The 20,615-nt window shown below is 51.6% G+C and overlaps 11 protein-coding genes across 11 annotated transcripts; 3 read left to right on the forward strand and 8 right to left on the reverse strand.

Annotated features, from left to right (window-relative positions):
- Positions 1-108: 108 nt before the first annotated feature.
- BP01DRAFT_333701 (actin-related protein 2) lies at positions 109-2,305 on the reverse strand. The gene is made up of 7 exons (XM_025573133.1): positions 2,144-2,305; positions 1,963-2,009; positions 1,757-1,900; positions 1,392-1,617; positions 756-1,321; positions 623-700; positions 109-564 (listed from the first exon to the last, which is right to left on the reverse strand). Exons 1-7 carry the CDS (start codon positions 2,160-2,162, stop codon positions 478-480), a joined length of 1,167 nt encoding a protein of 388 aa, XP_025434367.1. The 5' UTR covers positions 2,163-2,305; the 3' UTR covers positions 109-477.
- Positions 2,306-2,799: 494 nt separating this feature from the next.
- BP01DRAFT_353534 (NAD(P)-dependent oxidoreductase) lies at positions 2,800-4,306 on the forward strand. The gene is made up of 5 exons (XM_025574208.1): positions 2,800-2,915; positions 3,000-3,188; positions 3,302-3,633; positions 3,743-3,880; positions 3,936-4,306. The coding sequence occupies exons 1-5, from the start codon at positions 2,898-2,900 to the stop codon at positions 4,201-4,203; spliced, it is 945 nt and encodes a 314-aa protein (XP_025434368.1). The 5' UTR covers positions 2,800-2,897; the 3' UTR covers positions 4,204-4,306.
- Positions 4,307-4,621: 315 nt separating this feature from the next.
- Positions 4,622-6,344, reverse strand: BP01DRAFT_379582 (bZIP transcription factor; the record flags this gene model as incomplete). Its single annotated transcript, XM_025577158.1, has 2 exons — positions 4,622-5,733; positions 5,807-6,344. The coding sequence occupies 2 exons, from the start codon at positions 6,342-6,344 to the stop codon at positions 4,622-4,624; spliced, it is 1,650 nt and encodes a 549-aa protein (XP_025434369.1).
- A 53-nt stretch (positions 6,345-6,397) lies between these two features.
- Positions 6,398-7,199, reverse strand: BP01DRAFT_146917 (uncharacterized protein). The gene has a single exon (XM_025570597.1). The coding sequence runs from the start codon at positions 7,074-7,076 to the stop codon at positions 6,432-6,434; it is 645 nt and encodes a 214-aa protein (XP_025434370.1). The 5' UTR covers positions 7,077-7,199; the 3' UTR covers positions 6,398-6,431.
- Positions 7,096-8,783, reverse strand: BP01DRAFT_146910 (GTP cyclohydrolase II). Its single transcript, XM_025570596.1, has 2 exons — positions 7,437-8,783; positions 7,096-7,353 (listed from the first exon to the last, which is right to left on the reverse strand). Exons 1-2 carry the CDS (start codon positions 8,580-8,582, stop codon positions 7,324-7,326), a joined length of 1,176 nt encoding a protein of 391 aa, XP_025434371.1. The 5' UTR covers positions 8,583-8,783; the 3' UTR covers positions 7,096-7,323.
- A 234-nt stretch (positions 8,784-9,017) lies between these two features.
- Positions 9,018-10,346, reverse strand: BP01DRAFT_353537 (SAGA-associated factor 29 family protein). The gene is made up of 2 exons (XM_025574209.1): positions 9,552-10,346; positions 9,018-9,493 (listed from the first exon to the last, which is right to left on the reverse strand). Exons 1-2 carry the CDS (start codon positions 10,025-10,027, stop codon positions 9,211-9,213), a joined length of 759 nt encoding a protein of 252 aa, XP_025434372.1. The 5' UTR covers positions 10,028-10,346; the 3' UTR covers positions 9,018-9,210.
- Positions 9,986-11,145, reverse strand: BP01DRAFT_146923 (uncharacterized protein). The gene has a single exon (XM_025570598.1). The coding sequence runs from the start codon at positions 11,026-11,028 to the stop codon at positions 10,186-10,188; it is 843 nt and encodes a 280-aa protein (XP_025434373.1). The 5' UTR covers positions 11,029-11,145; the 3' UTR covers positions 9,986-10,185.
- A 75-nt stretch (positions 11,146-11,220) lies between these two features.
- BP01DRAFT_353538 (uncharacterized protein) lies at positions 11,221-11,933 on the forward strand. The gene is made up of 2 exons (XM_025574210.1): positions 11,221-11,554; positions 11,624-11,933. The coding sequence occupies exon 1, from the start codon at positions 11,298-11,300 to the stop codon at positions 11,520-11,522; it is 225 nt and encodes a 74-aa protein (XP_025434374.1). The 5' UTR covers positions 11,221-11,297; the 3' UTR covers positions 11,523-11,554; positions 11,624-11,933.
- pmi1 (mannose-6-phosphate isomerase pmi1) lies at positions 11,326-13,298 on the forward strand. The gene is made up of 5 exons (XM_025574211.1): positions 11,326-11,554; positions 11,624-11,644; positions 11,709-11,800; positions 11,859-12,096; positions 12,174-13,298. Exons 1-5 carry the CDS (start codon positions 11,524-11,526, stop codon positions 13,166-13,168), a joined length of 1,377 nt encoding a protein of 458 aa, XP_025434375.1. The 5' UTR covers positions 11,326-11,523; the 3' UTR covers positions 13,169-13,298.
- Positions 13,299-13,476: 178 nt separating this feature from the next.
- BP01DRAFT_353542 (putative Coatomer subunit epsilon) lies at positions 13,477-15,048 on the reverse strand. Its single transcript, XM_025574212.1, has 5 exons — positions 14,963-15,048; positions 14,464-14,842; positions 14,209-14,344; positions 13,805-14,043; positions 13,477-13,725 (listed from the first exon to the last, which is right to left on the reverse strand). The coding sequence occupies exons 1-5, from the start codon at positions 14,985-14,987 to the stop codon at positions 13,617-13,619; spliced, it is 888 nt and encodes a 295-aa protein (XP_025434376.1). The 5' UTR covers positions 14,988-15,048; the 3' UTR covers positions 13,477-13,616.
- Positions 15,049-15,709: 661 nt separating this feature from the next.
- Positions 15,710-19,926, reverse strand: BP01DRAFT_146960 (putative 1-phosphatidylinositol-4,5-bisphosphate phosphodiesterase Plc1). Its single transcript, XM_025570599.1, has one exon. It carries the CDS (start codon positions 19,525-19,527, stop codon positions 16,075-16,077), a length of 3,453 nt encoding a protein of 1,150 aa, XP_025434377.1. The 5' UTR covers positions 19,528-19,926; the 3' UTR covers positions 15,710-16,074.
- Positions 19,927-20,615: the final 689 nt, after the last annotated feature.

Below are 20,615 nucleotides of genomic sequence, written 5' to 3' on the forward strand. Positions count from 1 at the left end.
GAGGTTGTGTCAGCATTTAAAGGAGTTTCGTCTTCGCTAGGTTGCTTGGTAGTTATTTCATATAGATTCATTTCACTCCCCATGTCTGATATAGTTAGACTTTTTGTTGAACTCGCAAACTTTTATGACACTAGTGGGAGGAAAGAAAGAAATCTCTTCATTGACCACAATTGGTTTAAGTCAGTTAACTTAATCCTGACCTCGGGTCGTCTACCTCTACACCAGCTGGCCACTTGGCCAAAGAACATACAGAGCAAAGATTAAGTAAAGGTTCGTTGAAGTGTGTATGGTTGAGCGCGAGATATGACCGCAAGGGAGTGGGTAAATGGGAATATACCTTGGACAGAGAATCATCTGGCTGACATTTTGCGAGGATTGAATTTTATCGGCAAGGAGAAAGTCGTTGTGAAATCAAGATATGGCAGGTAGGTTGGTATGTATGTACTGGTACTAGAGGGTGGAAGTAGTAAACTAGACTTATCTAGGGCCGAGTTTCGCGAGGGCACGTGCACCCTGTTCTTGCCATTCTTGCTTGGTGACCCACATATCCTCCTTGTCGGCGATCTGGAAGAGACGAGGTTAGCAGACTGCAGGGAACCACCGATTCTCCAAGAGATCATACCAAGTTGGCCAGCACGGCACCACCAAGGAAGACCATGTGTCTCCGTCGGGGCGGGTCCTCGATGCGGACCTTGAATTTCTATGTGAATGGATTAGGAACAGCTCTCATGGCTAGGAGGGGAAGAGGCGCATACGTTCAGTCTCTCCGGGTTTCCTTGCAGCACCCGAGTGAGCCACAGTTGCTTAAGCTCCTTCTCCAGTCGCGAGGGCAGACCGGGGTACATGCTGCTTCCACCACTGAGCACGATAGCCTTGTAGAGACTGGAGCGCACATCGACATCGGCACCCTGAATCGTGTTGAACAGCAGTTCAGCAATACCGGGTTGGTCGACATCTACCAAGTGCGGCTGGAAAAGACACTCAGGAGCCTCGAATCGCTCGCTTCCCACGCGAATGACACGACCATCGGGGAGGGTGTAGGATTCAACCAAGACGGTTGTATCTTCGGAAAGCTTCTTGTCTAGTTCCAGATCGTAGGAAACGTAGCAGAGCTTCTCCTTAATCTGGCGCACGGTCTCAAAGTCGGCCGTGCGGTTGAGGGCGTAACCACGGCGGAGAAGAAGGGCAATGAGATTGCGGGTCACATCGCGACCAGCAACGTCCAGTCGGCGGATGTGGTGGTTCAGAACGGTAGATTCGTAGACGGGAATGATGTGAGTTACACCGTCTCCGGAGTCGACCACGACACCACTGCTAAGACCTGTAATGCGCCAAAAGATCACGGGGCTTAGCGGCAGCCCTCGAGGATGTAAACAGCACTGACCACTTACCCTGCGCATATAGTGCAAGTACGGCTTGGATCGCGACGTATACGCCACCAAAGTTGTAGCCTTCCAGCATGACCTCAGCCATCTGCTCCCGGTTCTTGAGGGGGTTCATGGGGGGCTCGGTGAGGAGGATCTTGCGGCCAGTAGGATCGATCTTCATCTTCTCGTAGAAAGTGTAGTTCCATAGATGTTGCATATCGTCCCATCTCTTCACGATTCCGTTCTCCATCTAGTAGGCCAGGCCAGGAACCGTCCCGGTCCAACGTTAATATGCCTGTTGAGTTGCCCCGGGGAGCGGATTTGAAGGGTTGGGTGTGTGTGTGTGTGTGTGTGTGTGTGTGTGAGGACGATCGAGTGGAAGAACGTACGGGATAGGTGATTTGAAGCATTGATCTGGCGGCAGCGGCTTCATCTCCGCACATGATATCCTTGACGACAATGTCGCCTGCTTGCTCCTCCGTCCGCAGTATCGGCCGCCCCACTATCGAGGGGAACTGGTGCTCGGGGAAGTTCTGCAGGAAGACACGAGGGTTAATTTACTAGATTCTCAAACGTTGAAACGAGAGCGACTGACTTGCGCAGCATATCCGACTTTGAGGAAACCAGTTCCTCCGTCGAGCACTGTTTGGGTGAATTTGTCGTGGTTAGCTCAAGTGGACGGGAGGTACGGAGAGATCCCGGGCAAGGAGGGATTGGCGGAGAGGGGGAGAAGAGTAAGGGGGAGGGGGCGTGTCGGGTAGAGGAGCGCAACGTACCAATGGGCATATCAGCCATGGTGAAAGATGAGATTGAGCGACCGGCGAGAAGTATAAAAAGAAAGGCGATTGATCACGAAAGCGGGTGAAAGAAAAGGAACGGAGGGAGTATGAAGATGACGTCCAGGAGACAGGCAGTAGCCGGAGACGCAGCAAGCAACGCCAACAACAGTGGAAGACCAGGTCGCCCGTCCGGAGCGGCACTGCTTCAGTGGGGCCTGCCGGGCGGTCAGCCAGTCACGGGTATAGTGCCTGAGGCTGCTACTTACTTGCATGCATCCCCTGGAATGCTCAGTCCAACCAGGAGAGTCTCCTATCTGAGCTGAAAAGCTAAGCTGTATTGAATCTTCAGGGAAAGACCAGCTCATCTGGGAAAGAAACTCTACCAATTCCAGGACCTCGTGATAGTGAACCAGAATCCAGCATGCTAAGGCTAGTCCAGCAACTGGAGATGATGAAGATAGCTGAAAATGCCCTAACTAGGGAAATCACTGTAGACTTCAAACTTCGAGTAGTGATAATGTTGTGAGAACGCATGGCTGAAAGAGAGTGCTTCAATTGTGTATTTGCTCAGCTCCCATCGGGCCCGGCCGATTATCAACTATCGCCCGAGATACTTAGTACACAGTACTAAATTAATGCACCATCGGAACCATCAACATCATATGAAATCAACCAACAATCGCAACTAACTGCAATCTACACCAGTGGCTACATACTGAAAAAACTCAGACATATTTTTTCTCTAACCACAATGACTCAGATTGGCTGGGTTCGTGCGCGTTCTCTTCACCCTGCATCCTGCCGTAGGCAAATACCCAAAAGTTTCACGTACTGACGTCTACCACGCATACAGTATGGCCTCGGGTCGATGGGTCTGGCCATGGCCAGTAACCTCCAAAGACACCTAGCCAGCAAGCGAGCCCTGAATCTTATCTATTCAAATCGGACAATGGCACGGGGAGACCCCCTTGGAGCACTGGGCGGTACGCCCGAGTCTAGTTATACGAATCTAGTCGCCCAATGTGGCATTATTTTCACGATGGTCTGTACCTTTCGGCTCCCTTCCCTCCTCATGGAGTCCCTTCTCTACTTGTACTCCGACAGTACGATATCGGAGAGAAGCGTGAGTTCCTGATCTAACACCCCGCCATGCAGGTTTCGAATGACTCCGTCCTCCAGCACCTCATCTCCTCAGTCACCGGCTCAGGGCTCTCCCTCCGCGGCAAGATCTTCGTCGACTGTTCAACTGTCCACCCCCAAACGGTGGGTCTGACTGCCGTCAAGCTGAAGGAGAAAGAGGCGTCGTTCCTGGCTGCCCCCGTCTTCGGCGGTAATCCCATCGCGGTGGACGGCAAGCTCGTCTTCGCCATCGGAGGGCCGAAGCAAGCATCGGAGGTGGTAAAGCCGTTGATCCAGAATGTGATGGGACGGAAGATCATCGACTGTGGCGAAGACGCTACGAGAGCCTCGTTGCTGAAGATTGCTGGGTAAGCTCGGTCACCTGTTCCGCCTCTATTCTCTTCTTTGTTCTCTTTGGGCCCATAGGAAGGCGAAAAACTGTGTTCATTCTGACTGTTCGTGTTCCTCGAAAACTAGCAACATCGTCACAGTCAACATGATGGAGGCTGTTGGTGAAGCCCAGGTCTTCGCCGAACGTACTGGTCTAGGAACAGGGCCAATGGAGGAGCTCATCGGCGAAGCCTTCGGTCCGGTCGCTGGCGGCTATTCTAAGAGGTTCGTTGCATTTACGGCTGTCCGCAGATGAATGTATCCGTTGACCTGGAGATAGATTGACAACAGGCGTTTATGCGCCGCCTCTGAGCTCGCGGCCTGGCTTTGGAGTGTCTTTGGCTATCAAAGATGCCAAGCATGCTCTTTCGATGTCCAAGGAGAACAATGTTGAGCTTCCAGGTTTGCAGGTAGCCCTGGAGAATCTGGAGGCTGCCAGGGACTATGCGGGCGAATGCTTAGACAGCAGCTCTATGTATGGTGTTTTACGACAAAAGGCCGGGCTGCAATTTTGGAATGAGAAGAGCAGACAAGGAAATTCGTCCTGACAAATAGTGCTCGCGCAGTGTTTTTGCATAACGAGTCAAGTCAAAAGAAACCAGCATGTTTCTGCATAGCGCTTCCACCTAAAGGATTTGAAGAACACAATTTTTATGTAATTCTATTATCAACGCCCATGGGATTAACAAAGCCTAGGGGTTTTATCATGAGCCGTGCCTCAACACAATAGCAGCATTGCAATAACCCCGGTAGAGTAGCCGAAGTTTTGGCAGCACTTGCTCATGCAAAGCATTGACTGCCTAAGATGGACCATAGTGCGTGTGGCACGCGCTCACGCAGGGAAGCCTAGAGAAATGCAGGCATAGTTGTGGCCGCATATCGAATTTATGCCTCAATTCCATCCACCCAGTTTGAATACCAATTGCTTAAGTTTTGATGGTCGTAATTAAGCCCCGAGAACGACTCTCATTTGATTTTTACGGTATCGATCAGTGAAGGATACGCCTCCGCAAACGCCGGCCCAAGGGACCAATTGCTAAGGTTTCTCATATGTCTCTCAAAGACAGGGTTAATGATCAAATCATCACCATCACCAGTAGATAGCAGACAGTCTGTTGCCTCATACGGCCAATTGACTGACAAAGTACGTGTAAATGGTATGAACCAATTCTCGAACGGATAGTCTTGATATGACATTACCAGGCGATCTCGCATGCGCGGCCAAGGCAAATAGTCAATCCAAACCGGGTGCGGGGTGAGTAGCTGCGACGGCCGAGGAGTCAGCCACTCAGGCAGTCGCTCGTAATTCTCTCGTGTTGGATATATCTGCCATCGCATTAAGAGAAACATTGAAAGGAGAACACAGACTTGCTCCGGCAGCGTCGCTATATCGGGAAACGTCCGCAGGATGTCGGTAAAGACTTTCGATAAAGGATGAGAGTATACGCTCCTCTCCGGATTAAGCAGTGACGACACGCTAGGATATGACGGCCCAACAAGATTCTGTTTTGGTACACCCTTCGCTGTTTCTTGCTGTCGGTGATGCAAGAAGTCCATGAGAATAGCATCTAGTGTACAAGTCGGCGCGATATTTCGGATTGGTGTCAGGTGCGCAGGTAAGGACAGAGACTGTTCTGTCGTTGCACCTGCAGGTAAAGGTGCTGGATAAGTCGAGGCCGTGTTAGTAGGGGGTGGTGGTCTGGTTGCCTCGGAACAACGACGAAACCCTTCGACCTTGGGTACCTGCTGCGATGTATCGAGCAGAAAATTAAACCCCATCCGCTCGTCCGTTCCGCCAAAATCGAGGCCATGAGCAAGATTATGACGCTGGTAATCGAAAGCGATGCGAAACGAAGCCGAACCAGCGGCTGTAATATCCCGTCGAGCAGCAGCAGGGGAGAACGTAAGATTTGATGGTGCAGAAGGTTGCGTGCTTGCAGGTTTCGCATAGGAGGAACCAGCCGAGACCGAAGGCCGGGTAATAGAAGGGTGATGGCTATTGTCTGAGAAACACGACGTCACAGATATTGAAGGCGTGGGTTTAGTGCTCGCTGGTGCCGCTGCCGACGCTAAAAGGTCTAGAACATGTCCTTGATAAGTTCATGTGCTGCGAAGACCGTCGAAACAAATTAGACAACAGGACTGACCTACCAGGATTTGCCTGATCACGTAACAGGGGCTGTATAATCTCCAGAACTGTTTTCAGCCCGTGCTTGAGTTCTCTATTTTCCATCTGAACGGCTTCATTCTGCTTGAGAGCAGCCTGAAGATCCAGGTACGGTTTCTGCGACGAAAGATCGCGGACTTGCTGTTCGAGCAAGTCAATATGAGCCTTCGTGCGCTCACGAATGGCGCGCTGGGCCTGGCGATCATTGGCTCGCTTCTTTGCTAGTTGTTCCGGGGTAAGGTTGGCGACACCACGGGCGGAATTGCTGTTGAGCTTGCGTTTCCGGCCCGCAACCGCTGTCGCCGCGCCTCCGGCATCAGGCACGGGCGTTTCAGCATCGGCGGATGCCAGAGCGGATGGAGTGGGAGAGTCCTCTACTTTCACGACTGAACTGGAGTCGAAAGTTGCAGCAATCGATGTGACCGGGTGTCCAGGCACCAAGGAGGATGTGGAGGACGGCGATGTTTCCTCGACGGCTGGCGATCGAGCCACATTGTTGAGAGGCGGTAGGCGGGTGGCCATGGCCTCACTTGCGGGCTGAGCTATGCGAGCAACCGGGCCATTCAACACGGCCAGGAGGTGAGATCAAATGGGATAAAGTAGGGGTTTTTAAGAACAAATTGAATGTTTCCATCCAGATGTTAAAGTAGGTGGCATTGAATAAGACTGACTAGTGGAGGGGGGAGGAAGTCCGAAGAAGGGAATGAGACAAGCATAAAAGTGCATGCTCGAGGTGGTCGGGGCAGGAGGAAATATTAATGGGGAAAAAAGGAAGAGAAAGCGGAGGGTCCCGAAGGCGCAGTTGGAAGGATTCAACTCGGTCTGGTTGGTTCCAGCAGTGGGTATTTCCCCCCTCAAAAGTCTATCATTAGCACCAACTGGTACTGAGCAACCACGTTTTGCCTTCCTTTTTGCCCTCTCTTTTGGCTTTAGCCAAGATGGCGGTGCAGAATCACAATCTATGGTTCCATGCGGACCAAGTTCGATAGCGTGGCGTCCGGCATGTTCTAGCTGCGCAAACAAAGCATCTCCCGTCCAGGGTTGAAGAGTCAGTGTGCCCATCATCAACTGCAATAGTCCGGCCATTGTTTCGGCTATTGTTCTTCCCCGGCAATCTTTCTCATTGGTCTCCCAAGTCCTCAAGTTCACAGAAGGATTAATGCCAAGGCTTAGTGAGAAAACAAAGTTCTGCAGATCCCTTTTGTTTTTCCGAAGACGTGAAGTGATGATATACAGTGCCGAACCGTTGTACATACGCACTGTGCAGGCAATCAAAATGGCAGGTAGCAATACATCCCGCGCCTTTCGCAGGAGATATCGATAGCGCGGTAAGCACAGATGGACAAAGCAAAGGCAATTGGAATAGACGTCGCTGTCTCATAAACACCATACATTACACAATACCTCCCCTTGAGGTCTTCAAGAGTATATAGTTCAGGGGTAAAACTTGTATGCAGGAGTTGAGAGCACAGGATGCGACTAGCCAAAGATTCGGTTCAATCTACTGGATCATATGTCCCATTTTTGAGATCTATAAGAGAATTCATCAGCATTGCTATAACATTCGACAAGCAAGACGACACAGTATAGGCGGAAAGTAGCACATGTACGAACCTTTGTCCTAAGATAACCCTCTACCTCCGTGCTCTTAATGCCCGCCTTTCCACCAGATCTCCATGCCAAGGGTATCATGGGCACTCGCTCCTTAACAACGATTTCCCGGTTGGGACCCTCAACTGCTCGCACCTTGTCGGGATTGTTTGTGAGAAGTCGAATTCCATGCGGGTTGGAATCTTCTCCAAGCCCAAGATCGACAAGAATCGCGGTAGCTAGACCATAGCTTCGCGCATCAGCAGGGTGGCGCAACAGCAAATTGGCTTCGACAGTATCAGATCCAAGATCCTGCAAATTGTAGGCTTTGAGCTTTTCGCCGAGACCGATCCCGCGCCCTTCTTGTCGAAGATAGACGATTACTCCACCAGAGACGTTCGAAGCCACGGGCACCGACTGCTGGGATGCAAGCTCTGACAGGGTTTCCATGGGGAATGACATCAGTCTTGCTGCCTCATCCAGCTGCTCTCCGCAATCACATCTTGCAGACCAAGCGGTCTCCCCAGTGTAACATTCCGAATGAATTCGAACAAGTGGTGCTTGACTCGGGGTGCTCTCATCTTCCTGATGCGTGTCTCTCGCGCCTTCAGCGTTCCCTTCATCATACCAACTGCTAACCCGACCAGGGTGGAGTTTGCCGACATAAGCACCACGAATCATGCGATCCATCTCAGTCTCACCAGGTCGAACTTTATCCAAGCTCCGACTCCGGATCGTATTACCAAAGACAATTGCCAAATGTTCCTTGTTATCCAGGTCGTTGTGGTAGAGGTGCAGGAACATCTCCGCACCCGTGGTGGTAGGAATACGGGCACGGACAATACATTCGACATCGGGAAGGCGAGAGAGGAGTTTGGGAGGCTTTGAACTGGTCGGTTGTTGTGCTTGTTGTAGCAACTGCGCGGGGTTGAATGTTCCACCTGGGGTTGCTGGCGGGGTGAAGGAAGGGGAAAGAAGTGAAGCTGGCACAGCCGGAGTCACATCTCCCCCTCGGTCACTGTCGGTCACACTGGCTGCATCGGCACGGAGTTCATCTATCCTGCTATTTAAAACCGTCTGATCTGCGCCAAGTGAGAGCTCTTCGTCAAGGTTGATTGAAGGGGCTTGCGCCGTGAAGGTTGGGGACGCGTGAGACGGTAAATTCGACATGGTGGGGGCGCTGAGGTGGACGAGGCAGATGTGAGGTCCAGAGACGTGGGAGAAAGAGAACGAAAGTCTATATCAGAATTGACCAAAGCTGTACATGAAATTCAACAGCGTAGTGGCGACAAGAGGCACATAGCCAGGAAAGACTAGAAAAGGAGAGGCAATCGAAGGATCATAGTTGTCCATCGTCGAGTGCTATCTCGGCGCCGCATTACTCTCTAGTCTCGGCCCCTCGGAAAGGCGGCGGCTTCGGAGACGGGCGGGGGCCAAGAATGACTCAGCTATCATTACTCAGCATGACGCGATCTAGGTAATGCTGACTAGTCATCGGAGCTAGCCCCATTCATTGATTTAACGAGAAGCAGCAAGAAATTCGGAAAGCAACTGCGACTCGATGTAAAGTCATAAGAACCATCAAATCATTATAACAATAACCTAGCTAAACAATGGGTATCAAGTAACCGATCAATATGGCAGCCGATTTCAATTCTCCCTCATGTCGCGGTCCATAGATTGTACCTTGCATTCATCACCACCATACACCATACATAAACCTTGACTTGGCATCTCTCGAGGCCTGAGCGAGAATGAAGCCTTGACAGAGAGATGTTTCTCAATTTGGAGACAGACATCACTTTCCTGGAATGTCCAAAACAAAGCGACGGTCAACTTCCATCTCCTTATCATCTTCCTCACCCTCGAACTTGAGGCGATAGACATCCTTCTTAGCTCCCATAACTTCGGCACGGTAGAAAGTCGTGGTGTCCGGGTATCTGGCCAAAACTTGTTTTCCAAGAGGAAATGATGGCAACGTAGACCCTATGCGAGGTATTGGAATTAAGGACGCTGCTGTGGTCTTGTAGACCGCACCCTGTTCGCCATTTTCGTTTGGTTCCGGGTCCTGTACATCATACCTTTCGAAGGCACATCGGTCAATCGTTCTGTGGGACTGGGCTTAGGGTTCGTGCGTACCGTTTCTTAGGGCCTTCCCCAGAAATCCCTTTAATGATGCATTGGATACCCTCCCCTTCAACACCTTGCTTGTTCTTGTTGTGTTTGAAGACAACTTCGGCCCCTACCACGAGATGCCCGCTTCTTTCGGCAAGCGTGCCTTTAGCACCCTCGGATCCTTCTTCTACCTTGATTTGCACGATAGGGTCACGACCCTCGCGAGCTTGTGAGCTGGAAACACTCGTACTACGCTGAAAGCCACCCTTCATGCGACTGACTTTGTCCGACAGAGAGTTGTTGGACGGACCCGGCGAGTCGGTAGCCGAGCCGTCCATCTCATTTCGCTTCTTCCGTGACTTGGAGAGAGATGCAGCACGATTTTGCGGTGCCTCTGCTTCTGAAGCCTGCCGCAGCGCAGTCAGAAGACCCAGATTCTTGATCACATCACTTGGCTCGTCTTGAAGTATAGCCCTTTCATCTTCGCACAACTTCAGCATCTGCCTATAGAGGCTATCTAATTGGTTATGCTCGCTCAAAGATGGCCCTGTTGAGATCCATTAGCGCGTGCAAGACTTATCGGCTTCGGTCTTCGAGAGAGAACCCGGAAGACAGTGATGCCGATGTAGGCATCATTGAGCTAAGACCGAGGGCTAGCCTAGAGCATCGCGAGTCGTACAATCTTCAAGGAGCGAGAACACCTTGAGATGGGGAAACGGCTGTGTTGGAGTAAAGGGCAATGCATGTGAACAGGAGAGGAAGATGACTTACTTCCACCCTCTCGTCCAATCTTCTCATTCAGAGAAGCTATTTGCTCTGCCAGGCCTTTTTGCTTGTCGTTCTTCTCTTTAGCCTTGCGCAGATCCTGGAGGATCTTGTTCCACATATCAGTCTCCTCATTGGCCGCAAGGCCATTGTCTCTGGGGACCGGAGGGCCTCGTGGCCGGTTCCTAGACATTTTGCAGACGGAGGGACTCAGGTCCGCAGCTCTATCTTCAGCCTGCTGCTGCTGGTGCCGGTGACCTTTACTGCTCTGAACTGGGGAGCTCCTACTAGGGGTGGTGAACTGGGCTGGAGTTTCTGGATTCGCGATAAAAGTAGTAGTCGTAGTACTTGTATGCTTGACCTTGTCTATGTCAAGGGCCTCCCAAGCGAAAGCGGAGACCAGGTCCTTGCGAGCCGAGCTGCGTGTGCCACGCGCCGCGCCCTGCCTCTGATCGTGGGGTCGGCCACCCAAGAAACCGGTAGGAGGAGAGCTCTGAGAGGCGACGGGTGCACCTGGGGTCGAGACTAAAAACCCAAGAGACCCGACAGGCTGGGAACGAGGAGAAGGTAATAGCTGCTGGTGGAGCTGGGAAGCAAGAGCAGAAGCGGGTGGTGGTGCTTCATTACTGGCACTATCGGCCTCATTCCCTCCAACGGCAGCGTCACCATCTTGGCGCGTCTTCCTTTTCGGCAACCGTTTGGTGCTCCACTGGATCTTCTGATTGGCGGATGCCATCACCCTCACGTAAGGTTATTAACCGGCGAATCCCAAGGGAAACACCTGTTACCCCTTACGTAAGGAGCGCTAAGCCCAGAAGTTGTTACCGGAGGTAACGGAGTGTGACAGACGGGATTGAACTAGTCTGAACGCATATGGAATACACCGAATTGGGAATTGACAGACACATAGACGAATCTGGAGGGGCAGGTTTCAATGATGCAGTGGATGGTCGACTTGGAGGGAGGGAGGAGGGTGGTGAAGCCGAGAACAGTCGCAGCAGCGGGATGAGAAGTGGGAATTTTGTCTTCTCATCTATCCTTCACTCTCTTCCTTGTTGTTCTTCTTCTTCTTCGGCTTCTCCCTTCACTTTTACCTCCCTTGGAAAGAATAACACACTCTCACATCTCCCCGCCTTCCCTCTCACTCTGCCCTCCTGTATCCTGTATTTCCCCTCCCCCACCACCATAGCGCTTCGACTCTCCAAAATTCCCATTTACTCCCCCACCTAAAATGCAGGTCCCATTGCTTCGTCTTCAGTGTGGTAAGTGTCATTCTGCATATACAACTGGTGATTTGTCGCACAATTAACAGCGTTGGTCAATCTCTGCAGGTGTCAACAGTTATGACTGGGGTAGGAGTTCCCCGCACTCAGGTCTCTTATCCACCGTGTGCTTCACGCTGAACGCTCTTCCCAGGCAAAATCGGCCATGAGTCTGCGGCCGCCAAATATGCAGCTACCTCGTCTGATCCCGAATTCTCGATAGAAGCAGAGAAGCCTTATGCAGAGGTTGGTGCGCCTGGTGGTTGAGCTTCCGCAAGCTATCGACTGACCCGATGACGTATAGCTCTGGATGGGCACACACCCCTCCCTCCCCTCCAAGGACTTGGAAACCAGGCGGACTTTGCTCGACATGGTGCAGGATAACCAGGCTTTGATGTCTACTGAGGTCAGCGAGCGATATGGTGGAAAGTTGCCGTTCCTTTTCAAGGTTCTTTCCGTTCAGAAAGCTCTCAGCATCCAAGCCCACCCCAACAAGAAACTTGCAGAAAAGCTGCACGCGAGAGATCCTCGCAACTATCCGGGTAAGCAATCTGTGATTATAATTCATCTCCAATAGCAATCATTGTTCTCGAGCTGACGCCAAATTATTGCTCTGCAGATGACAACCACAAGCCTGAGATGGCCATCGCCATTACACCCTTCGAAGGATTGTGCAGCTTCCGTCCTCTGGCTCAAATTACCCACTTCCTCAAGGCCGTCGCACCCCTCCGGAACCTCGTTGGAGACCAGGCTGCCAGTGAATTCGAGCGCACCGTCCAGGATTCTGAGGATTCGGAAGACCCCAATGATACCGCCAAGAACAAGGACGCTCTTCGCAAGCTCTTTACAACATTAATGAAGTCGTCTCCGGATGATATCAAAGCAGCCACTAAGGATCTGGTTGCAGCAGCTCAACAAGCAGACACTTTCGCTACGTCGTCTGAATCTCCTGAGACAAATCCTAGCAACCCTGCTGACCTGGCTGCCATAATCACTCGCCTTAACAGCCAGTTTCCTGATGATATTGGTCTTTTTGTATTCTTCTTCCTTAATTTCGTGAAGCTTGCCCCAGGTGAGGCTATGTTTCTGAAGGCCGACGACATCCACGCCTACGTTTCCGGCGACATCATTGAATGCATGGCTTCGTCCGACAATGTCGTGCGGGCCGGGTTTACTCCCAAGTTCAAGGATGTGGACACGCTTACTGAGATGCTGACGTACTCATATGCTCCTATCGAGGAGCAGAAGCTCCAGCCGACCGACTACCCGTATGTGGTGCTCAACGCGTCTGCGTACTCGAGTGGCTCGTCCTGTCTTCTTTACGACCCTCCCATCGAGGAATTCAGCGTTGTCAAAACGGAGCTCAGAAGACCCGGTGCCAAGGCTACCTTTGATGGATTGGTGGGGCCCAGCATCTTAATTTGCACGGGCGGGGCAGGAAAGATCACAGTAGGCCACAAAACGGAGGAAGTTAAGGAGGGCTATGTATTCTTTGTGGGAGCCAATGCCGAGTGCATTATTGAGAGCACTGACAGCGGAGAAGAGAATCCTTTCGTCACCTACAAGGCTTTCTGCGATCTAACTGGCAAGGAAGATATGGCGAACGGCAACTGAAGTCGTACGCAAGGCCATGTTTCCAGGTTTCTATCACGACCTTTAGTTCTACATGAACACTTTATCTCGGGTTTACCACTAGTCTGGATCAGTTCAGATGTATATATAATCTTAATCACTTTGTGAGTAGCATGATCTTTCCCATTATCTCCACATTGAAAGAGTAGAAGAGGTAACCATGACACGCACTGAACTGCAACTGCCGTGCCATTTCCAGCCTTCAACATCCTCATGTGACGTCACGTGTTGGCAGAAGTCAGGAGTATAGAAGGCATTGCTTATTATTACTGTCTAATACAATAGCTATGCCGTCAAATCGATTCATGATGAAAGAACAATATAGCGCTAGAGGGTTGTACAAGAAATCTGGACAGGGGAACAAGAAAGAAGAAGAAAGGAAGTATGAGTCCGAGGGTACTCCTGAGCTCGGCAGCGCTTGCAAACAGACTTAGGCAGACACCCTAGGGGCATATTTCGCGGCTGCGGCATCGAAGAGGGCACTCTTTTCTTGCGCATCGCTCATCAGAGGGTGCAATGGCTGGGTTTTCTGGAGACGCCTATTTTCACGACAAACAAAGGGTTAATCACGGGTGAATAAGGTCGGTGAGGGGGAGGCACGGCTTCGGAGGGACGTACTGTTCCAAATCTTCCGTCGACTTGCCAGCCAGGACATTCAACACGATCGCGTTGGCGATCAATTCCGCTTCGTCGGGGTATGTCTCCAGCGCCGCGGACAAGGCGGCTTCCGCCTCGGGAAGTCTTCCCAAGTGAAGCTCCGCGACGGCCTGGCCGACGATCGAAAGGGGCGCGGCGGTGCTAGGCGCGGAGGCTAGTTCCTCGTAGACGTAGAACGCAGCTTGGTATTTCTCGCCGCCCTAGATTCAAAGCAGGAAGCGCATTAGCCCTCTCTCCTTGTGACACTGAAAACGACGAGTAAACAACTCCCCACCGCCTGGATGTTGAACAACAAACGACAGCCGGGGCAAAAGACAGGAAACGGACGAGAAGGGGGAAAGGGGGCAAGGGACGGAGACACATACTACTCTCAATCCAACCCACGACTCTGCCAGATTGACCAGGAGCGAATCCTGAGCCCAGCGCTTAGCGGCTTGCACTTCCTTCAGAGCGAGATCCGACCGGTTCTGGTGGAGGTGAATTTGCACGATCAAGGCGACACTATTACGGCGCCCCCCAAACAAGCGATCAGCGAACAAGTCCCCCGGGATCATGATCTCGGTCTTTCACACCCAGAGTGTCAAGGGGACGGGAAGGACAATGGAGTGAAGGGGACTCACGCCTCCAGGTTGCCCTGATGCTTGGTCAACAAGGCCAGAGCCTCCTCGCTGTGTCCCTGGGCCTGCAGAACGGTACCGGCAAGAACCTGGACGCTGCTGTTGTCGGGGTAGTTCTCGGCGAGCTCCTGGGCCAAAGTGTAAGCCGAATTGGCGTCTCCGGCTGTGTGCTGCGCCAGGGCCTTAACAGCGGCGAGGTCGGGGGTGTCCTCCTCGCCTGCGACGTCGGCCAAGACTGCGTCCGACTGACCCAGCGCGATCTGGGCGCGAAGCTGGAGAATGCGGGCGGGGAGCTGGTTCTCAGGGGAGAGGGCTGAGGTGTCGAACTCGATCACAGCGGGGTATTGACCTTGGTGAAAGGCATTGTGAATGTTGATTAACTCTGCGGAGAAGAAGAGGGGATTAGGAGATGGTTACAGACAAACAACACGCGAGCGGAGGGGGTATTGAGAGGAACGTGAGGAGGGGTCGGAGATTGGATTGGATTGAGTTCATAACCCACCGCCTTCTGCTGAGAATGGATCCATTGTTGCAGATGTGAACGATAGCAATGACAATTCGAGGTCAATTCGGAGATAGCAATCTAGACTCGAAAGTAAATGCGTGGATGCGGAGAGCGGAAGTCGTCACGTTGCCTTTGCGAGAGCGCAGCGGAGGGCAGGTGGGCCGGGCCGGGCAGGTGATCCGAGCTGTCTCTCTACGCACTCAAAATCCCCCAATGCCTCTGTAAATCACTACTACCCTCTAAAGGGTTGGGCCTACGTTAGCTTGAGTAAAAATAATCATTGTTGAATTTGTCATTCATGGAATCTGCGAAGAAGCGACCCAGCCGCGTTCTTCATGTTAAAACAGGAGTTTGAAAGACAGAAAAATCAAGGCACGTAACTCCTCTACAACCAGGACATTGTCAGTATACCAATACAAGAGACAGCCTGAAGTTGTTGAGAGAAGGGGTCTGCACTGTCACCACAAGAAGACTTTGGCCCCATCAACTATGCTCGACTTCCTGCGTAACTCCTCCACCGTCAATGCCCACGCTACCCAAATGCAAATAATGATGATTGACACGAGCGATATGCCACCCGAGGTTTGAGGTCGTAGGTCATAAAACCGAGCGATATGCCAGGAATGCAAAAATCAGGAACGATCCACACGACATAAACAGATAGAATATTGATAAATCTCGCACAGAAAGGCGATAAGCAAAAGAGAAGAAATAAAAAAAATAACTCAAAGCAGAGGGTATCGCCACGTAAATCAGGGTACTCCGGCACAATAGTATGAAAAACAAATCAAACACAAGTCACAGAAACACCATCCGGCCCTGACGCTTGCAGCGGCCATGCATCTTTCGCTGCCTCGTAGAACAAAATGACAGTTGCGAGATGATGCTTTCCATCCAGCCCACCTGTGGCTTCCTCTGCAGCTGAAATGCGCCTGAGGCTCCAAAACACAAATGCAAACGAATTAATAACACATATCAATGCAGTGAAAGCTGGGTTAACGCCAATCCTATACTTGCACATGGAACGAGATGGAGGAGATCATGATAATGTACTGGCTCAAAAAAGAGACAGCTGGTCGGGTGGTGTGGCGTCAAATGAGCAGAATATATCAGGGAGGTAAAGATGAAGTGGAAGCTGCCGAAACCGTCGGGGTTAGCGCGGGCGAAACAGGAGAAGCATTGTCGTCCGGCGTCACTGGGGCATCACTGCCTTTGTCGGAGCATGCGTCCCTGTCCCTTTCGGTAGACGAGGCCCGTTTGAAGACAGACTGGCCGATTTGGCGCAAGATTCCCATTCGCTCCGCTCGGAGCTCTTCGGCATCGAGGCGTTGCACGGGGACGGGATCTTCCTTGGTTATCTTGCAGAACAGCGTGGATAGTAGGTACTGATCACCGCCAATATCACATAGAGGCAGGTAGCGATATCCTTGCGAAAGGCTACTAAGTTTCGCTGTAAATGTGGCCAGCTGCACACTGTTGTTGTTTCCGGCGCTGCGACCATCCAAAGAGCTCCAGACAGTCCAACGCACAAAGACCAGATCAGGATATTTTGTTTCTAGCGAAAGCTTGAAACGGTCATTGAAAATAGGACTGTAGCCGTTGCTCTGTTCGATCTTTGTACGCCGACGGTGGGGATACCCGATCCCTGACATACCATTGCGGGCAGAAGCATCCATCCCGCCCTCGCCAAGTACAAAACTTTGACCACGATCATCCGCACTGAACATCTCGATCTCAACGTAAGGATTGATGTAATCCTCTGGCCCCAGGCTGCGAGGCCGAGGGAGTTGCTGCGCAGAAATAACGTCAACGGAAAAGCGGACGAGCTTCCTCTCCTTGCTCTTCGCTGACTCTTCACCGGGGCGAACGGTACGGAGAGATTCGGGCTTGAGAACATAGCCTGTACGGTCGGTTCCCGCCGCAAACATGGCATGATTCATCTGCATGCCGATGTCGTAAGTCTGCCAATTCAGGGCAGCCATCTGCACGCCACGCCGCCAGAACTTGAGTGGATCAAAGTTGGATGATCGCAGGCGGAAACCAGATGGATAGACTCTGGTGAGATATTTCCTGTTATGCCTCTCAAACAAAGCTTTGTTGTCCATATCGCGGCAAATGCTCTCGAATGAGCGCTCGGCGAATGAGTACACGTGGTTGTATTGTTGACTTTCTGGCGAGAAAAAGCTGTGCCACTTGTAGCCGCGGGTGTAGACTCCTAAGTCCGATAAAGGCTTCGAGATCTTGCTCTTTTGGCTTCTTTTCCGTTCCTTCTGAGTGGCCGAAAACATGTTGGTGTCGCTGTCCTCTGTAGCACTGCTAATGCTGGTGGTTGTGAACGAACGTCGGTCGTGTGTTAAGAACGTGTCGGCAGTATCTGGACCCACAGTTGTCGAACTCGTGAGTGGAGGGAGGTTGAAGCTCATCTGATGTTCCGGTACCATCGGCCTCATGAATGGAGAGCTTGAGCTGCGCTTGCGACCAGGACTCATCATCGAATTCGAAGAATCTTGACGCATGTCCCCCTGAGGCTCATCGCACACTTTAACTTTCACAAGAATCCGCCCTTTTAGGTCTTCAGGTGAGGGAAGAATGAATGTGTTGTTGAGGAGCGGCTCCAAGACAAGCTGGTCTTTGAAGGTTTCCTTCATGATTTTCACCATGGCCAATTGTTGCTCAGGGCAGCAATGGACTTCGAGAGACAGAATAAGAGGATAGTCGCTGCTAATGAATGCATACCGATTGATGACTGTGATGCAATCCGCAAACAACACGCTGGTAGTCATGGTCCTTCCATGAGATACTATGGGCCGACCGTCTGCGCCATCCCAGCAGTCTATTTCAACACAACGGCAGCCCTGCGACAGTGCGCTAATGTAAGCTTCAGTGCTGGATGCACCAGCCACCTGACGTCCCAAGAGATAAGTATTGTGTGAGCTTGAGATGAAATATTCATTCAAAGGTCGGTCAAATCTAGATTGGGGAGCTCGGGAAGCATAGATCCCGTTCGCAGACGAAGCCAAGAAAGAAGAGAATGCATCAACACTCATTCGAGAGACCTGGTTGTCGCTGTTCTCCGGGATACTCGGCGTACGTGGCTTCGACTTGCGGACAAATTTGTCGAAGATAGATGTCCAGTATGTACGGTCCGAATCGACATCTTCATTTTGCACATCGCGAAGGAATGACAGGAACTCGTCTAGAGTAAGACCGTCAGAACCGAGGGCATTGTCCTTGAAGATCAACTTGACATCTTTCCTCTCCTTCAACCTAGCAACAAAGTCGGTGAATTCAGAAAAATATAGCTTCCCCTTATTGTTGATGTCCGCCTTTGAAAATTGGGCGCGTAGCATGTTCTTGGAGCAGTTGATGTGCAGGCTGCGGCAAACGCCCTCTACTGCTTCGAAGTCGAGACTTTCCTGATCCCCTGGCTTGAGACCCTTGGGAAACAATATTTGCATTTCGCGCTGCCAATGAGCCTTCAGAACCGCCTCGCTCTGTCCGGACCCTGCCAGACCAGCCATGAGACCTATTCGGTATCGGGAGATATGCTCGAGGGTTGAGGTCCAAAGTTCAAGTATATGTTCAGTCGGAGCGATGAGGTGCAGTGTTTTGACTGCACGCCCTTTAAAACGCTCAGCATCAGCAATGACAATTGTGAACCATCGGTTTTCAAGCTCTTCTGTCACTTGGTGCTCCTCGCGGTAGTTTCGCGCATCTGCACCAACGCGAATTTCCTTGACATCGTCTATATAAAACCGTTTGGCGGGATTTGAAGGATCCCAATAGACTTTGCCAGCATCTAAGTCCAAGAAGAAGCGCACTTGCTTACGGCGCTTTTTCGTGACCTTGGTCAGTAGCGTGCCGCATTGGATTGCGCCATCGACTTTGGGTGCGACCACACCACAATTGCGGAAAGCGGCGATTGAAGTTTCATTTGGTACGCTAGATGCTTCTGAGCCACAGGCACCGGGAGGTTCTAAGGCATCATTGTTGTCTTCCTCATTGCTGGATTCCAACGCATTCTCCCAGCTGTTCTGGGCCGTCTTGCTATCACTTCGCCTGCGCATGATAACAGGTCCGGAGCTTCGATCTCGCTTGTCATTGTGAGTGGTCGACTGACGCCTTCTCGTGAGCTTGTTCGCTGCTCCACGTGAAATTCTGCGCATCAAACCCGGACCTTTGTTTGCGTTCTGAGTGATTGTCTCTGTCGTACCAGAAGTGAAAGCATAACTAGGGACAGCCATCTCGGACTCTCCAAGTTCGAAAGTCCCAGGAGGTATGAGGGGAGTAGTAGATAGTCGACCCCGAAGAGAATCAGAGGGGATATGTAGGGGTGTGCCTGATGGGCTTGAAGCATTTGAGTAGTTGTGTGCCGAGCGAGTAGAGCTTGGGGTAGGTGCATAAGAGGAGTAGAGGGTTGCTGAAGATGGATTGGAAACAGGCGGGATTGAGGTAATGACATTATGTAGTTTGGGGGTTTGAGAGAGTGAGCCAGTGAGTTTTAAACTTGCTTGGGTTTCGCCATTTATTGTGGAAGGCGATGAAGTAGCGGCGTAAGCCATTGCGGGAAACCTAGCAGACGTAGTACCCGGCTGCAAAACGTGAGATTGTAGAGCTGCCGTGAACCGTGCCAGTGCCTGAGTCACCTGGACTCTAGGAGGACGAATGAACAATCACACACAACAATTAGGCGGCTGTGGTGACCCTGAAATGGTAGCCTATCACTGTAATGCAATACGAGCCCGAAAGGGGATCGTGTCTGGCCGAGTGATGCAAAAGCCACTTCCTTAGCGGGATTGCGATTTTGATATCTGCATCTTGGCCTGCCTCTGATGCAATGCGGAGAGCCCTGCCAGAGAGCGCTCGCGATAGTATGGAATGCGGGTTCCTGATAATAACTGAAACAGACGCCGACTCTGTGTAACAATTAACTCAGCGAGGGGAGGGGCGGAGGGGTGCCTCGAGTCTTTGCGTTCAACTCAATTGATGACTCGACACCGGCTAAGGACTTTCTGCGGAAGTTTTGTTTCGATATCCAGGGACTATCCCGTTCCGTGGGTGCCTTCTCGTTATATTTCGCTCTAGCTCCTCCGCGTTCTTGTTGTATCCCAGTCCTGATATCTGGCCCTCTCCAAAATCACCGATCTCCTCATGCGCGGGGAAAGCTGTACTTCTGCAGCAGAGTAGGGAGGCCGTGCGGAGCTGGACCAATTGGGCGGGAACGGGAATGGCGAGCAAGGCTGTTTCCTGGACGGTAACAGGGAGAGGCCGATGACCGCTTCAGAAAGGAAGCGAGGGTATTATGCAAGTCAAAGGCCGTACGCGCTGCGCATGTGCTTAGCTGTCAGCAGAGCCCCTCCTTAGGTAGCTTGTACAGGCGCCGGTAATGGAGGAATTGAGCTTTGCGTCGGCTGGACGTTACTGGGAGCAACTAAGGCAGAGGGCGAGAGGATAGGGTATCGGCGACGAGGATCGGAACTGCAAATGCAGGATTGCCTGCCAACGCAGTGATGCAGGTGGTCCAAAGGGGAAGGGCGATGATTGTGAGCAATCGGAGATTGGACCGACAAGGGAGGTCGTGAAGGCTGCGATTGTCTAGTGCGGACCGATGTGTAGCTTTTTTTTTCCCAGTTTACTGCACGGTTACGTG

This window comes from Aspergillus saccharolyticus, assembly GCF_003184585.1.
Source record: "Aspergillus saccharolyticus JOP 1030-1 unplaced genomic scaffold BP01scaffold_4, whole genome shotgun sequence".
Lineage (NCBI taxonomy): Eukaryota > Fungi > Ascomycota > Eurotiomycetes > Eurotiales > Aspergillaceae > Aspergillus > Aspergillus saccharolyticus.

What these genes read in the sequence shown, in the direction of transcription:
- BP01DRAFT_353542 (XM_025574212.1), bottom strand. Translation starts at nt 14,987, where the DNA reads ATGGATCCATTCTCAGCAGAAGGCG. An exon ending in CATCAGGGCAACCTGGAGGC is followed by an intron (nt 14,345 to 14,463) that starts GTGAGTCCCCTT and finishes GCGCCGTAATAG; the next exon opens with TGTCGCCTTGATCGTGCAAA. An exon ending in CGTGGGTTGGATTGAGAGTA is followed by an intron (nt 14,044 to 14,208) that starts GTATGTGTCTCC and finishes CTTTGAATCTAG; the next exon opens with GGCGGCGAGAAATACCAAGC.
- BP01DRAFT_353537 (XM_025574209.1), bottom strand. Translation starts at nt 10,027, where the DNA reads ATGCTGAAGTTGTGCGAAGATGAAAGGGCTATACTTCAAGACGAGCCA. An exon ending in GGGGAAGGCCCTAAGAAACG is followed by an intron (nt 9,494 to 9,551) that starts GTACGCACGAAC and finishes TGCCTTCGAAAG; the next exon opens with GTATGATGTACAGGACCCGG.
- BP01DRAFT_146923 (XM_025570598.1), bottom strand. Translation starts at nt 11,028, where the DNA reads ATGGCATCCGCCAATCAGAAGATCCAGTGGAGCACCAAACGGTTGCCG.
- BP01DRAFT_353538 (XM_025574210.1), top strand. Translation starts at nt 11,298, where the DNA reads ATGAGAAGTGGGAATTTTGTCTTCTCATCTATCCTTCACTCTCTTCCT.
- BP01DRAFT_146910 (XM_025570596.1), bottom strand. Translation starts at nt 8,582, where the DNA reads ATGTCGAATTTACCGTCTCACGCGTCCCCAACCTTCACGGCGCAAGCC. An exon ending in AGGGTTATCTTAGGACAAAG is followed by an intron (nt 7,354 to 7,436) that starts GTTCGTACATGT and finishes ATTCTCTTATAG; the next exon opens with ATCTCAAAAATGGGACATAT.
- BP01DRAFT_333701 (XM_025573133.1), bottom strand. An exon ending in TGCTTCAAATCACCTATCCC is followed by an intron (nt 1,618 to 1,756) that starts GTACGTTCTTCC and finishes CTGGCCTACTAG; the next exon opens with ATGGAGAACGGAATCGTGAA. An exon ending in ACTTGCACTATATGCGCAGG is followed by an intron (nt 1,322 to 1,391) that starts GTAAGTGGTCAG and finishes GGCGCATTACAG; the next exon opens with GTCTTAGCAGTGGTGTCGTG.
- BP01DRAFT_353534 (XM_025574208.1), top strand. An exon ending in GTGGCATTATTTTCACGATG is followed by an intron (nt 3,189 to 3,301) that starts GTCTGTACCTTT and finishes CCCGCCATGCAG; the next exon opens with GTTTCGAATGACTCCGTCCT. An exon ending in GCTGGCGGCTATTCTAAGAG is followed by an intron (nt 3,881 to 3,935) that starts GTTCGTTGCATT and finishes ACCTGGAGATAG; the next exon opens with ATTGACAACAGGCGTTTATG.
- BP01DRAFT_146917 (XM_025570597.1), bottom strand. Translation starts at nt 7,076, where the DNA reads ATGTACAACGGTTCGGCACTGTATATCATCACTTCACGTCTTCGGAAA.
- pmi1 (XM_025574211.1), top strand. Translation starts at nt 11,524, where the DNA reads ATGCAGGTCCCATTGCTTCGTCTTCAGTGTG. An exon ending in ATTGCTTCGTCTTCAGTGTG is followed by an intron (nt 11,555 to 11,623) that starts GTAAGTGTCATT and finishes CAATCTCTGCAG; the next exon opens with GTGTCAACAGTTATGACTGG. An exon ending in CAGAGAAGCCTTATGCAGAG is followed by an intron (nt 11,801 to 11,858) that starts GTTGGTGCGCCT and finishes GATGACGTATAG; the next exon opens with CTCTGGATGGGCACACACCC.
- BP01DRAFT_146960 (XM_025570599.1), bottom strand. Translation starts at nt 19,527, where the DNA reads ATGGCTTACGCCGCTACTTCATCGCCTTCCACAATAAATGGCGAAACC.